Raw genomic sequence first — 14,306 nt, 5'->3', positions numbered from 1 at the left:
AAGAGCCTGTGCATTGCACGAGCCGAGCCAAGGGTTGTCTCTAAGAGCCCGTGCACTGCACGAGCCAAGGGTTGTCTCTAAGAGCCTGTGCATTGCACGAGCCGAGCCAAGGGTTGTCTCTAAGAGCCCGTGCACTGCACGAGCCGAGCCAAGGGTGTCTCTAAGAGCCCGTGCATTGCACGAGCCGAGCCAAGGGTTGGCTCTAAGAGCCCGTGCATTGCACGAGCCGAGCCAAGGGTTGTCTCTAAGAGCCCGTGCACTGCACGAGCCAAGGGTTGTCTCTAAGAGCCCGTGCACTGCACGAGCCGAGCCAAGGGTGTCTCTAAGAGCCCGTGCATTGCACGAGCCGAGCCAAGGGTTGTCTCTAAGAGCCCGTGCACTGCACGAGCCGAGCCAAGGGTTGTCTCTAAGAGCCCGTGCACTGCACGAGCCAAGGGTTGTCTCTAAGAGCCCGTGCACTGCACGAGCCGAGCCAAGGGTGTCTCTAAGAGCCCGTGCATTGCACGAGCCGAGCCAAGGGTTGTCTCTAAGAGCCCGTGCACTGCACGAGCCGAGCCAAGGGTTGGCTCTAAGAGCCCGTGCATTGCACGAGCCGAGCATTGAAAATAATTGCAATGTAAATCATTCAACAAAGATCATGTTAGAATATGATAAGGTTGCCTTCAAATCCCAAGAAAGTACATTTAGTTAACATGCGGAAGCGTTTCCCTTATTGATCAGATTATTTGAAAGGTATTAATGAATGTTTTTAAACATGAGCTGAGAAACAGTCAATCACATAATGGGAGTAGCTACCCAAACTGGGGGTGAAATCCAAGCCAGTTCCCCTACTATAAATCAATGCTGTGTAGAATGCATTCATTCATGCCTTGTCCCCTGAGGGTCACTGCTGCTTGTGAATCGTGTTTATAAAGCGTGGACTCAGCCCCAGGGCTTTGGAGCGCTTTATATGGGCACCAGTTACATTAAACAAAGACGCGCTCATGTTCTGTGGGCGCGAGGAGATTGAGTATTTTGCCCAGAGACATCATTTGTTGAAAATACACCCCTTGCCAACATTTTTCACAAACCTTTCTTGGGGCTTAACCCTGCCTCTCCCCCCACTCAGTCTCACTGGCAGGGGAGGAAGCTTTGCACATGCACAGTGCACTTTGGGTTCAGCTAATTGTAATCCACGTCTTTCCAATAGGACCAGCCACCCCTGGGTTTCCTGTTCTGGGTGCCCTCAGATTACAGTGTGATGGGGGTGTCTCTCCCAGAGCCATCAGGTTGAATACAGACTCACTGGACCTGGCATCCCAGCGTAGAGGCCTGTAGTCAGGACACTGTCAAAGCAGAGAAGTTACTCGATTAATAAATGCAAGTCGGAGATTGTTGTGAAGTCCTTTCCGAAGCTTTTGTATGGCCCAAATGAAAAGTACAAAATGTATGCAGACCGGAATTCGAAGCCGGGTCCTCTGTTCCACAGTCGGCAGTTCTAGCCATAACAGCAGTGGCGGTTGCCATAAACAAAGGCTGGTGAGGCGGGTGGAGGAAATGCTGGAGGGGTCGCGCGGGGGAGTGTTAGAAATCCTATATATATAAATATATATTTTTTTAACTTACCTTCAGCTTCCGGCCGCCTCGTGAGTCGTGTCTCCTCGCACTACCTCTCCTCTTCCTGCCTGGTCCCAGCATCCTTTCCTCTTCCTGCCTGGTCCCAGCATCCCCCGGGACAGAATCCGTGTCCAGTCCCTGTGCTGCAGAACCTCCGCTTAGGCCAGGCAGTCTGTGGCGTATCTCCAGCCCGGCTGCTCAACAGGTCCGGACTGGGAACCAAAACCGGCCCTGGAAAAGTGCTCGCTGCCCCCCCCCCCCACCCCCCGCCCTCCCCCTCCCCCGGGTTTGGGGGTGCCGCCTAGCTCTTTGCCAGGGCGGGTTTTCGGCCGATTTTGTTACAGGGCCGATTTTGCAGCTATGCTGCAAAAACGGCCCTGTAACAAAAACGGCCCCCAGGGGGCCAAAACCGGCCCCCACCCCTGCGGTGCACCGGGGGATTGCCCGGTGCCCGCTACGGCCAGTCCGGCCCTGCTGCTCAATGCAGCTGGGCTGTAGAAAACCTAAGTTTGCATGTGTTTTTTGGTCGGCCCGAGACGGCAGGCCAACCACACATGAGCACTCAGGGAGTGGGGTGCACGTAGCACTCCTCCTTCCACCTTCCATGCCTCGGCCCCGTCCCTCCCTACAGCTCTGGCTCAAAGGGGGAAGTCTCCCCAAAAATGATTCAAGAACATCGTTTTATTTTCCATTTGCTGGCTCTGAGCCAGGCAGTGGGACAACGCTCATCCGCCATTGCAGAGGAGCCCCTGCTGCATAACAGCTCATCCTCTCTGTAAAATCTTTGCTGCCCGACACTAACAGAGCAAACGGCAGTTGTAGAAGCCACAGTCTCTGTGATATGCGGCACATCAAGCATGCCCGTGGCAGAATAGCTGCTCTTCCACCCGCCTTGCCGTTGCGCTGCTTGCGCTCCCCGCACTTTGACAGTTTGTTTGCGCTGCTCATGTGTTATGTTCAGGTATGAGGCTGACACATGGTCTCTTGGTGACGTGCATGCTTTGCGAGTTCTTAATGTTCTTCTTTTGTAAAAATTGCATTGCGGCCCATTGATTACACTTCATCCGGCCCGAGCCAGAGAGTACGGCCCAAGCTGGAGAGTACGGTCCGAGCCAAAGAGTACGGACTGGGCGCGGAGAGTACGGCCCAGGTGCGGAGATTCCGGCCGACTGAGGATGTAAAGATACGACTCGTAAATGATCGCTGTGAATACCAAAAGTCATAAAGTTAGACTTTTGTCTCAGATTACCTTTGTGAATCGGCCCCTGTATACTTTGAAGGAGGATTAATCATAGTGATTGACAGCAATATAGTTACGAGTTCTGCCTATATGTGTGTGACGTGAGGATTGGGAATCCCAAATACCAAACTCCTGTAGACACTCGCCTCTCTAGGCTGTGAATTGAACAAGGATTAAAATCTAGCATAAGCATTAGTTGTACTGTAGGAATTAAAGAATCCCACTGTCCTCAAGGACCAGGTTCGGTCTGAGAAGAGCGCTGTAGAATACCGCTGGGCGGACATCACTGTCAATACCGGGAGTGCTTGTGAATCCAATGAATAGTCCTTGTGATTGGCTTTGTATATGAAGTGTGGTACCAGGGCTCCCTTGCGTTAGTGTGTGAGACTTGGAACTGTCGGCCCATAGATAAGCTGTCCAAAGGGCTGCTTTTCTGCCTGAAGACAAGGCAAGGAGGCTATAGCTATCTAATGTATATGTAACAGTTTCAGAGAGAATCAACTGGAGAAGAGAACTCCTGCTCTAACATAAGCGCCTTTCTCTTTCAGTGGGACCTCGTGTGTGAGCGAAAATGGCTCACTCAGGCCTCTGCCACCTTTTTCTTCATCGGGGTCACGGTGGGAGCTGTTTTGATTGGTTACCTTTCTGATAGGTATAGTATCATGTATCCATTCTTTTCATAATGTGTTTGCATGTTTCTCCATGTGGTAGAACTCTTGCTGATACAAACTGTATTCTGTCTGCACTGCAATCTGAGTTAGGCATGGCTGTGTCTGCTCAAGGTATTCCTGTCTTTTTGTAGGTGGATTAGAGGCATGCAGAAAGCAAGTTACTGCAAGCTGCGCTGTGGCTGATGGAGTCACTGCTAACCTTACAACATGCTATTGATGTTGGGCTTCCACTCACTTGATTATTGACACTCCATTCTCCAGAATCTTGGGGAGATACAAGTTCAGATGAACCCTTACATTTTTGGCAGCTTGAAACACATTCAAGATCTGGTGTGAGGTAAGTTAGGCAAGTCCAAGCAATAGAGAATTTTTCCTACTCACTTATATTAAAACACCAAGAGCACACAAGAGGCCAAATGATGAGTGTTTATGTTTTCATAAATTTCATATATCTGCCCATTATGGTATATAAATTAGTATTACATTTGAAACCAAGGCTGTGCTGATAAGAGGCCAAGATGGTTAAAAAGAAGTAACAATAAATGTGGAGCTCTATGGGCATTTAATAACTGAGGGCACTTGCACCTCTACTGAGAGATTACCGGACGAGTTTGATAAATAGGAGGATAGTCATTTAAAACTCTAGCAGTACCTGAATTCAAACCCAGGTATGGCAACATATGAGAGAGGCTAGTAAGCCTTAAGGCAGTGGAGATCCTTGAGGCCCATTGGTGCTGAGCCCAGGTGAATTGTCACCCCAGACTGAGTTCTGTGTAATCACAGATTCAAACCAGACTCAAGGAGCACAGAAAGAACAGCGGATCTCGCAGCACCAGATGGATCAAGAGAAGACTGTAGGGTTTCTCTTTCTTAGAGATAGTTTGCTGCTGTGTAGTGAGGTTATTTCATGAGAGGCCAGAGCACTTTGTGAGATTTAGGCATTTCGAAATGTCTAATCCAATTGCGTTAGTGCGCACATTTGTATGCATCCCGATAAAGAGTAACCCAGTAGTTAAGCTTGAGAGCTCGGCTATAAGCATATGCCAACATATAAATGCAAGCAAGGGGATTACTTTGCATTCAAATTATATGCAATTAATGATTTCAAAAGCTCAGAATAAAATGGTGAATATCACATCTTTCTCAAACAACACATCAGACAATTGATATTCATGGATGTTGACAGCATGCTAATCTTTTTTGAATGTTTGGAAACATGTGGATGTAGCGCTTATGAAATGATATAGAATGTTCAGGAAATTAGTGCCCATGCACCATTTCCCAAAGAGGTGGAAGAAAATCAGCTCCAGCTCCTTTCCTGGTAATTCCATTTCTTGCAAAGGTGCAGTATCTTAAATGTATATAGATCAGTTTAATAGCAGTGGTGCAGGTGTAATTACAATGGTACTTGATATTGCAGCAGCTTCACTTGTTGAGGATGTTGCTTGCTTCCCATCTGGCTCAGTACTCAAAGATGGCAGTAAAGCTAGAAACTCAGAAGTCCCTGGAATGGCACCAATGATTTTCGCTTGAGTGATTTCTTCTCGCTGTAACACCAGAATATGAAGAGGACTCACTGGTCTAATTTGGAGAAACCAAATCAGCCAGTTCATACTCCTTTAGGTGATCGCTCAACACAATGCTGTTTATATCTTCACCAGGCAGTGGTGGCAGAATTACAGTACAAATGCATTCTACCCCAACAACTGGCACAAGTGCTCTGTAGAATAGTTCGAATCGTTGTTAGTCAAGACTACATTCCTGTACTAATGCTCCCACTTTTGGGAGCCGCACATCGACAGCGGTTTTCCCCTTCTTGTTTGCTAGTTCCTTCTGAGGTCCTTGATGCCCTGAAACAGCGAATCATTCTCTTCTTGCGAGCTCTATGCAGGGTGCTTAAGTGGGCACTCTTGTATTTTGTATAACGAGCAGCAATTCTGTACAAGCAGCCTATTCGCTGAGACCAGGATAGGTTATGGTACTGCAACTCTCCTGTATTAATTAGTCTAACAGTGAAGACTTCATTAAGTAGGTCATTGGCTCGCAATATGATTGTCTGTGAGATTGAACTGATTCAAGATTATTATATGTACTACCAGAACCAGTATAGCATTAGCATGTGGCTTAGTGGAAAAGTCCAGGCCATTTTCTGAATGAGAAATATGAACTGATCTAATTGCTACTAGGCACTGCAAGTCTTTTATGACTGCGTGAGCATGGGCAGTCTTTTGTGTTCAAACCCACAGAAATCTAGAGCCCAAATCGAATACAACCAACACATATTTATGATGATTGATACTCGGTAATGGGCCTGTGTGGTTGAAGTACATGACATTGAAGCATTTATTATACTACTAATCATTTTTCAGCAGAAAAGGGATTCATTTGTTGCTTAAATTATTTTGCTGTATGTATTTTAAGCACTTATGGCAAAAAGTGCCGCCAATATCATTGCTATTGCATTCATATGATAGATTCTGATGCCAACATAAGCAGCAGGTATAGCGTTCTTCTGTTAGATGCTGATGCCAACATGAGGCCTCATTTATGAGAATTGATGCATCGCTGCGTGAAAGCAGCGATGCGTCACTTCTCAGTGAGCCCTCCTTGCGACACCAATGATGCATCATATTTATAATATGACGCATCATGTCGCAAGGAAGGACAGATACGTCAGTATAACTGACGTATCTGTCGGCGCAAAAAGTGGCGCATTGCTGGAGTTGTGTCGGAAGCCTGCCGCAACTCCAGCAATGTTCCTTTCACATGGGGCAAGCCCCATGTGAAAGGGCCTGCGTCACCCTTACGCCTGCCATGAGGCAGGCGTAAGGTTTCGACGCATTGGTGTCCTAGAAGTGGCGCAGCAAAATCTCATAGATTTCGCTGCGCCACTCCTACAACCCTTTCTTGCGGGGGTAAGCCCACCCTGTATACATTATACCTGCCGCAGGCATAATGTAGCGCAGGGGTTTACAAAGTGACGCATCTACCTAGATGCGTCACTTCGTAAATATGGCGCAACATGGCGCATGTTTTACGACACTGGTGCATCACAAAAAGTGATGCACCGGTGGCACAAAAGTGACGCAGGGGCTCATAAATGACCCAGCTCTTCTCATGGGAAGAATGTGAGAAGACGTTGTGCCAGAGATGCAATGGGTTTGGCAGAAAGATGATTTCACTATAGCTGCCGCTGCTCACTTCTCTGTACCAGCTTCAAAATGAGGCCATGCTTACTGAGCATCCAGGCGAAGGGCCTGATTCTGATCATGGTGGACAGCTTACTCCATCACAACAGTGATGGATTACTTGTCCACCGAAATATAAATCCCATTATGGCTATGGGTGTCATCAAGGCTATTTCATATGCCGATGACACCCAACTGGTGTTTCCGTATTCAGAAGTGTCAGAGGCGTCCTTTGCAAGCTTCAAGGGCTGTCTCCAAGATGTGGCTTGCTGGATGAACACAAATAAACTAAAACTCAACGCTAACAAGACGGAAGTGATCTTTTTCGGTAAAGGCCCCCCTCCCCCATCTGATCTTTGGTGGCCGGTAGAGATGGGACAACCTCCCTTGCCCAGCCACTCGGCAAAAAACCTGGGAGTGCGGTGGGATGACAGTCTGTCTTTTGTATCACACGTCCAGCAAAAAGTCGGTTCCTGTCTGTGCAAGCTAAGAAATCTACGTAAGATTCTGCGACTCTTGCCAGCAACTTGCCGAAAAACAGTGATCCATGCCATGGTAACATCCAGGCTGGATTACGCTAACAGCCTATATCTAGGCCTACCAAAATACCTTATACATCGATTGCAACTGGTCCAAAATGCGGCTGCGAGACTATTAATGCGGATCCCTTTCAAGCATTCGGTCTCTCCACATCTTTTCTCACTTCACTGGCTACCAGTAGCAAATAGAATAAAATTTAAGGCACTTACATTGGCTTTCAGATCTCTATACGGCACTTGTCCAAATTATCTGAAAGCCCGATTGCCTAGATACATACAAACCCGCTCTCTCCGTTCCAATAACCGGGTTCTGATTGCAGTTCCTAGAGCAAAAAGAGCACGGCTGGGAGGACGGACTTTTTCGGCAAACGTGGCGTCACTCTGGAACAGCCTGCCCCCTGCTCTTCAACAGGCCCCTTCCGAAGCCTGCTTTAAGCGCATGCTGAAAACCTGGCTTTTCGCTCAACCACGCTAGGCGTTTACACCTCCAGCTCTCTTGGTCAACATTTATATCTTGTTCTGCAGCGCCGGGACACCTCCTTGTGAGGTAGCTGTTTGCGCTTTACAAAATTCTGTATTATTATTATTATTATTATTATATCCTGTAGGATTTATATTTCGGAGGACGGGGTATCCGTCACCGTTGTGACGGAAGAACCTTCCACCAAGATCTAAATCTGACCCTATGTGTGTAGTGTGCAAACTGAAATACAAGATGGTAGTACATTTAAAAAGAATCAGAATATGAAATAATGCAAATCATTTGGAAATACTTTAGGCATGATTAAAAACATTTTCACATTCTTTCCTTTTTTCACAGTGGGAATCAGTCATTTAACACTATGGGGCAGATTTATGAGCCCCTTGCGCCACTTTTGCGTCACTTTTAACATGGGAAAAGTGACGCAAAAGTGGCGCAAGGGGCTCATAAATCTGCCCCTATATTTTAATGCCACGTGCATCTTTGTGTCAATGTTTGGTGCAAGGACGCATTTTGGCAAAGAAATAGTGCAAAGATACAAAAGAACCAAACACAATAGCCCCTTGTGCTCTGTTTGTTCCTGTGTGCTAGTCATAACATTTTATTGTGAGTAGTGTGTTTGCGGTGAATGTTTACAGTGAATGACGTGTAATTACCCAAGAATACAGCATTTCAGAAATCATGCAAATTATGTCAGCTTCATTAAAACGTCATCCAAGCCTAGTGAAAATTTACAACAAATCAATAGCATTTAATCTGCTGATTTCAGCATGAAATGTAGATTTTTCCCAGCCTCTTGGACAGAAAAACTGTATTTTATTACAGACACAGAGGCTAAGATTTTGCAAATCTCCTTTATTGCTGAGCTCACAGCAGCAACAATTGAAGAATCTAGAAATTCAAGGAACATTCTAATAGGTTAGAAAGTCCCTCCACACGCAGTCTGCTCCCTTCTTTGGTGTTGTGAACAAGATAACTTCTAATTTTCTAAACTTCAGTGAAAATTTCCATTAGTGGTGCGAAATTCTTACTCTGAAAGAGAAAAAATCAAATTTGGGGATAATTTTATCCAATAGGTTGGGTATCCAATGTGGAGGGTGTGATGTTGCTCTAAGTTCTATGTTCCATGATGGAGCGTGGAGCATAGGTGTTCCATTTGTGGCAGTTGATTCAAGTCCTCAGTGGATGGGGTCATTAAATAAACCCTCTATGATTTGGTTACCATTTCCAGTGTTTTACCTATTTCACACTGGTGACGAGGATGGGAGGAGGATAAGAGGGCTGATTGACCCCAACGCGGAGAGGGAGAAATGTAAATTCAGAGCAGTGAATTTTAAAAAGAAGGAAAAATGGAAGAAGGGGATCGCGGAAACAACGTACCTGTGTAGCGGTTCTCTCCCGTTGTCTTACTGGCATTGTTGAAACGAATTTGAAGTGGAGCAGTAACAATCACATGGCAAAGTGTCTGCTGGAACGCAGATCGCGCATACGTTTCATATCGTCGGCGGATTAAGGAAGTTGGTGAGTTACATGCTCTATCACCCGTGGAAAATAGCCTGAATGCCACGCAAGGCTTGCGGTGGGGAAACAAGCACAATCGGCGGTAGAAAGAAGGACAATTGAGTGCGTGGAACAACGGAAGCAGTCGTGTTAATGAGCAGATACTTTGAGGATGGATACAGTTCTGTATAGGCTGTAACTGGAGTGTTGGTGTTCTGCCAGTGGTGCCATATTTGAAAGGAGATCAGAACTCATTTGGAAAGTGGAAAGGAAGGGAGAACATATATTCTCATAAGACCAAAACACACGGTGACAAGCATACCTAATGGAAAAAGGCTTGTCTGAATTTTGGGAAAATTTGCTAAATTATATGTATATATTATTTTTTTTAAAGAACCTGGTTTTGAGGAAATTGAGGAAATTGGTAGTACTGTTGTATTATATTTGAATTGTTGGAGGATAAGGAAGGGAAAGTCGTGTTTTTGGATTAAAAAAAAAAGTTAGAACAAAATTTAAAATGCAGAATGTTACTGCCCCACCGTTTTTCTTGTCTAGCCCTGGGGAACCACCAGTGAAATGGCAAAAATGAAAAAAAAAATTTGAAAATTATGCAAGGGTGTGTGGTGCAAATCTGAGTGCAGGCTCTTTTACTTCACTGTTTAGGCGGAGAGGGGCAAGAAGTGTTAGAAAATTTACCACCATTAAGTCAAATATGTCAGAGAGGGTTAAATGAATATGAGGTATGTGTAAAACAATTGGATATTCATTATCTTCCAAAAGTAAGTAACATTATGGAACATTATTATTTTGGATTAAGAGAACAGGGAAAGGAAGAGACGGTGGAGGAATTTGTGACTGCACTTAGGAAACTTGCGTCAAGCTGCAAATTTGGGGAACTGGTAGAAGAAAGAATACGTGATCAGTTTGTGCTAAAATGTGGAAGTGACAAAATAAGAGAGGAACTTTGGTTAAAAGATGAACCACCGTTAGAAGAGGTAATGGTTATTGCAAAAAGGGTGGAACACATGTTAAAATGTGTTAGCGAATTGAGCAAAGTAGGGAAGTCTACAGTGGCACAAGAGAAAGTAGAGGAAGTTGTATGTCAGGAAGTAAAAAAAATGATATTGATAATGAAAAAAGTGGAGGAGATGAGAAAAAAGAGAAACCTGGGGAAGAAGAAAAAAAAAATGTGATACCTTTCCAGGGAACTTGTTATCGGTGTGGGAGAAGTGGTCATAAGGCCAATGCAAGTTTTTGTCCTGCACTGAGTGTGGTTTGTAATTTTTGTGGGAAAAGAGGGCATTTTTCAAAGAACTGTTGTTTCCGTAACAAAAGGGGTGGTAAGTTGATGTGAAAGAGGTCAGTTTTCAAGTGAATGAGGTGTGTGGTACGGAACATCCCTCAGAATGGGTAAAGATAGAAAATGTGGAGATAAAGATGAAATTCGATTCCTGTTCACATCTCACTTTTATCTCTAAAGAGATTTTTGAGAAGTACTTCAAAGATAAAATACAATTATTAAGAACTGATGTTAGACCAACAGGTTATGGGGGCACTCCCATAGAGATGTTGGGATATTTTCAAGCTTGTCTGGAGTGCAAAGAGAGATTTACGGATGCAAAGATCTATGTAGCAGAGAGAGGGGATAATTTACTCAGTTGGTCGCACCAAGCGAGGCTTGGTATTATTCTTGACCCAAATGGCAATCCACCTGTGAAGGTGCAGTCTATTGAGAATAGTGGTGAAAAGTATGTAAAGAAATTTGGAGTGTTATTCAAGAACACGTTAGGTTGTTTGAAAGGGTACAACCATTGTATAAAATTGAAGGTAGGTGCAAAACCTGTTGTAGCGAAGGTTAGGAGAATTCCTCTGAGTGTGCAAGATTCTGTACAAAAAGAAATTGATAGATTGTTGGATGCAGGTGTAATTGAGCCGGTCGAGGCGACGGAATGGTTGGCCCCCATTGTCGTTGCTAGGAAAAGCAATAACGAGATTCGTCTATGTGTGGACTTTCGTGCACTCAATAAGGAGGTGGTGGTGGATAAGTTCCCTTTGCCTAACATAGATGAGATGGTTTCGACTTTAGATGGTGCTTGTTATTTTAGTACACTGGATTTAGCTTCGGCGTATCACCAGGTGCCCTTAGGGAAGAGTTCACAGGAACTTACTGCTTTTGTTACACCTATGGGAGCTTTCAAGTTTGTAAGGATGCCTTTCGGGCTGGTTTCTGCCGCTTCTGTTTTTCAGAGGATTATGAATGAGGTGGTCAAGGGAATCAAAGGAGTCAGGTGTTATCAGGATGACTTGTTAGTTTTTGGCAAGACTATGGAAGAACATGATGGGAGAGTTGAGAAAGTGTTGAGCAGATTGATAAAAGCTGGGTTGACTCTACGTTTTGAGAAGTGCAAGTTGGGTGTAACTGAAGTTGACTATTTGGGTCATCACATATCTGGTAATGGTGTAAAACCGAAAAAAGAGCTGGTAGACACTATTGTAAATCTGAAGGAACCGTGTTCGAAAGAAGAGCTAGCTTCATTTCTGGGTATGGCAGAATTTTATAGTAAATTTATAAAAAAATTGCGAATAAAACATGTCAGTTAAGGAGTTTACTCTCCAAGAAAACAGAGTTTGTGTGATGAGGCATGTAAGGTAGAGTTCATGAATGTTAAGCTTGATCTGTGAAATGCACCTGATTTACAGGCCTACAAACCAGGTGATTTAACGTATATTGTGACGGATGCGAGTAACAAAGGTCTTGGTGCGTTGCTAATCCAGAAAAGAGATTCTCAGGAGTGTTTGGTCGCCTGTGCGTCAAGGTGTCTAAGAGGAGCTGAGAAAAATTACTCGGTTATTGAGAAGGAGGCTTTAGCCATCTTTTGGGCTTTGAACAAATTTAAGAAATTCGTTTGGGGTACTCGGTTCATTGTAAGGTCTGATCACAAGCCATTGAAAGAGATTTTTGAGAAAAAAGGGTTGGACTCCATTTCTGTTAGGATCAGGAGGTGGGTGATATCGCTCCAGGAATTAGATTTTTCAATGGAATATATTCCAGGTGCATGTAATGTTTCTGCAGATTTTCTATCATGTTTGGTAGATACAGTAGATGGTCAGGATGATAAAAGGGATGAAGACATTGTTGAGGAGTTTGATGTGAGTGTTTGTGAGATCAACTCAGGTGTTATCAAGGAGGATGAATGGAGAGATGAAGTAAAGAAGGACAAGGAAATGCTGAGAGTTATGGACATGATTTCACAGAATAAAGGCAACAAGCTGGAGAAGCCTCGGTTAATGGTGTGTGATGAACTTGCCTTCGGTAATGGTATTTTAACCAGAGGGACGAGGTTGGTTCCTCCTCTGAGTTTGAGAGACAACATTATAAAAATGGCTCATGAGGGGCACATGGGCATTTGTAAGACTAAGGAGCGGATTAGGCAGGATTTTTGGTGGCCTGGTCTGGATTTGATGGTGGAGCGATTGGTGCGTGTTTGTGTTTCTTGTTCCATGAGTGACAAGATTCTTAAATCCAGACAAACTCCGATGGTCTGTAGGAGGTTACCCATGTGTCCCTGGGATGAAATAGCCATTGACATTGTTGGACCTCTTCATGGTGAGCATCACACCCCATATTTGATAGTTTTACTGGATCTATATTCACGATGGATTGAAGTGAGCTGTGTTCGTGATATTTCTACTCAGGCTCTTATTAAGTTTTTAGATGAAGTTTTTAAACGTGAACGTTTTCCAGGTTCTTTGCTGTCAGATAATGGTCCACAGTTTTGTTCGGGTGATATGGAGGAATATTTGAGTAAATGTGGAATAGTACATAAAAAATCCTCGCTTTATCATCCGGAGACCAATGGAGCAATAGAAAGATTGAATAAGACTTTGAAAGAAAGTATTCAATTGGCAAGAGTCAACAGTTTGAATTGGAGAGAGGAGTTGCAAAGAAGGATCACAGCATACAGATCTACTCCTCACTCTTCGACAGGAAAGGCTCCTTTTGAATTATTTAAAGGTAGATCTGCAAATACTATTATATGCCCTGGTTGGATGTGTTTGGATAAGGGAATAAAACACAATGACATTGGTCAGTGGAGGGACAAAGAATACTATTTACAAAAGAAAAGGAAAGAATATTTTGATGCTCGAAAGTCAGCTACATTAGTGGAATTCAAAGAGGGAGACAAAGTTAAAGTTAAAGCGCCTGTTGGGTGTCTCGACTGGTCTAAGTTCTCTGATGTAAAGGCTGTCGTGAAGATCTTCAAAAATGCGGTAAAAACAAATGATGGTCGCATATGGAATCGGAGTCGTGTTGTTCATGTTGGATCAAAATGTGACATTGGAAGTGGTAAAGAACGTTGCAATCATTCTTCTTCACAAAAACTGTCTTTTAATCTTACTCGCAAGAGTGTAAGATCTTCAAAGAGCCCTGTGTATCTTGGGGATTTTGTAAGATCTTAGTTGGTTATGACTCGATTCTTATTTTTGGTAGGCTGAGACTTTTTTTTTTTTGTTTCGTATGTGATGGGAGGAAGGATGTTAGTTATATTTGTTATACTTAGGGAGTACAGTTGAATTGTATGTACTAATCTGATTTTATGTTGTTATATGTTGTAAAGGGGGAGAAGTGCGATGTTGCTCTAAGTTCCATGTTCCATGATGGAGCGTGGAGCATAGGTGTTCCACTTGTGGCAGTTGATTCAAGTCCTCAGTGGATGGGGTCATTAAATAAACCCTCGACGATTTGGTTACCATTTCCAGTGTTTTACCTATTTCACAGAGGGATTATCTTAGCCTCTGTGTATTTAATAGAATACAGATTTTATGCCCACCAGGCTGTGAAAAATCTTAATTTTATAGCATTACACGGAGGCTAGCATTATGTAAGTTTAAAGTGTATTCAACACATTATGAATTGCGCTTGTAACAGGTCTAAAATAACAACTTTTTAAAGTACTTTCCTTGGCCAATCCACAGCTCTAAGGAATTCTTACTCTGACCCTCATCCAAAAAGAAAGCATTGGAAGCTGTAGCCCCTCTAAGGGATTGTCACGCTCTAGGCCCTCATGACCCTGCCGAGAAGGCAGAAGA

At 44.0% G+C, this 14,306-nt stretch overlaps 1 protein-coding gene across 1 annotated transcript in view; it reads left to right on the top strand.

Annotated features, from left to right (window-relative positions):
- The window catches only part of LOC146813696 (solute carrier family 22 member 7-like), a 259,319-nt gene that overhangs the window by 9,093 nt on the left and 235,920 nt on the right, over nucleotides 1–14,306 (top strand). The window contains exon 2 of the mRNA XM_085610184.1: nucleotides 3,385–3,488. Coding sequence (XP_085466310.1) covers nucleotides 3,385–3,488 — 104 coding nt within the window. The remainder of the gene's footprint in view (nucleotides 1–3,384; nucleotides 3,489–14,306) is intronic.

This window comes from Triturus cristatus, chromosome 6 (genome assembly GCF_964204655.1).
Source record: "Triturus cristatus chromosome 6, aTriCri1.1, whole genome shotgun sequence".
Lineage (NCBI taxonomy): Eukaryota > Metazoa > Chordata > Amphibia > Caudata > Salamandridae > Triturus > Triturus cristatus.
This window is presented reverse-complemented; position numbering and strand designations above follow the sequence as displayed.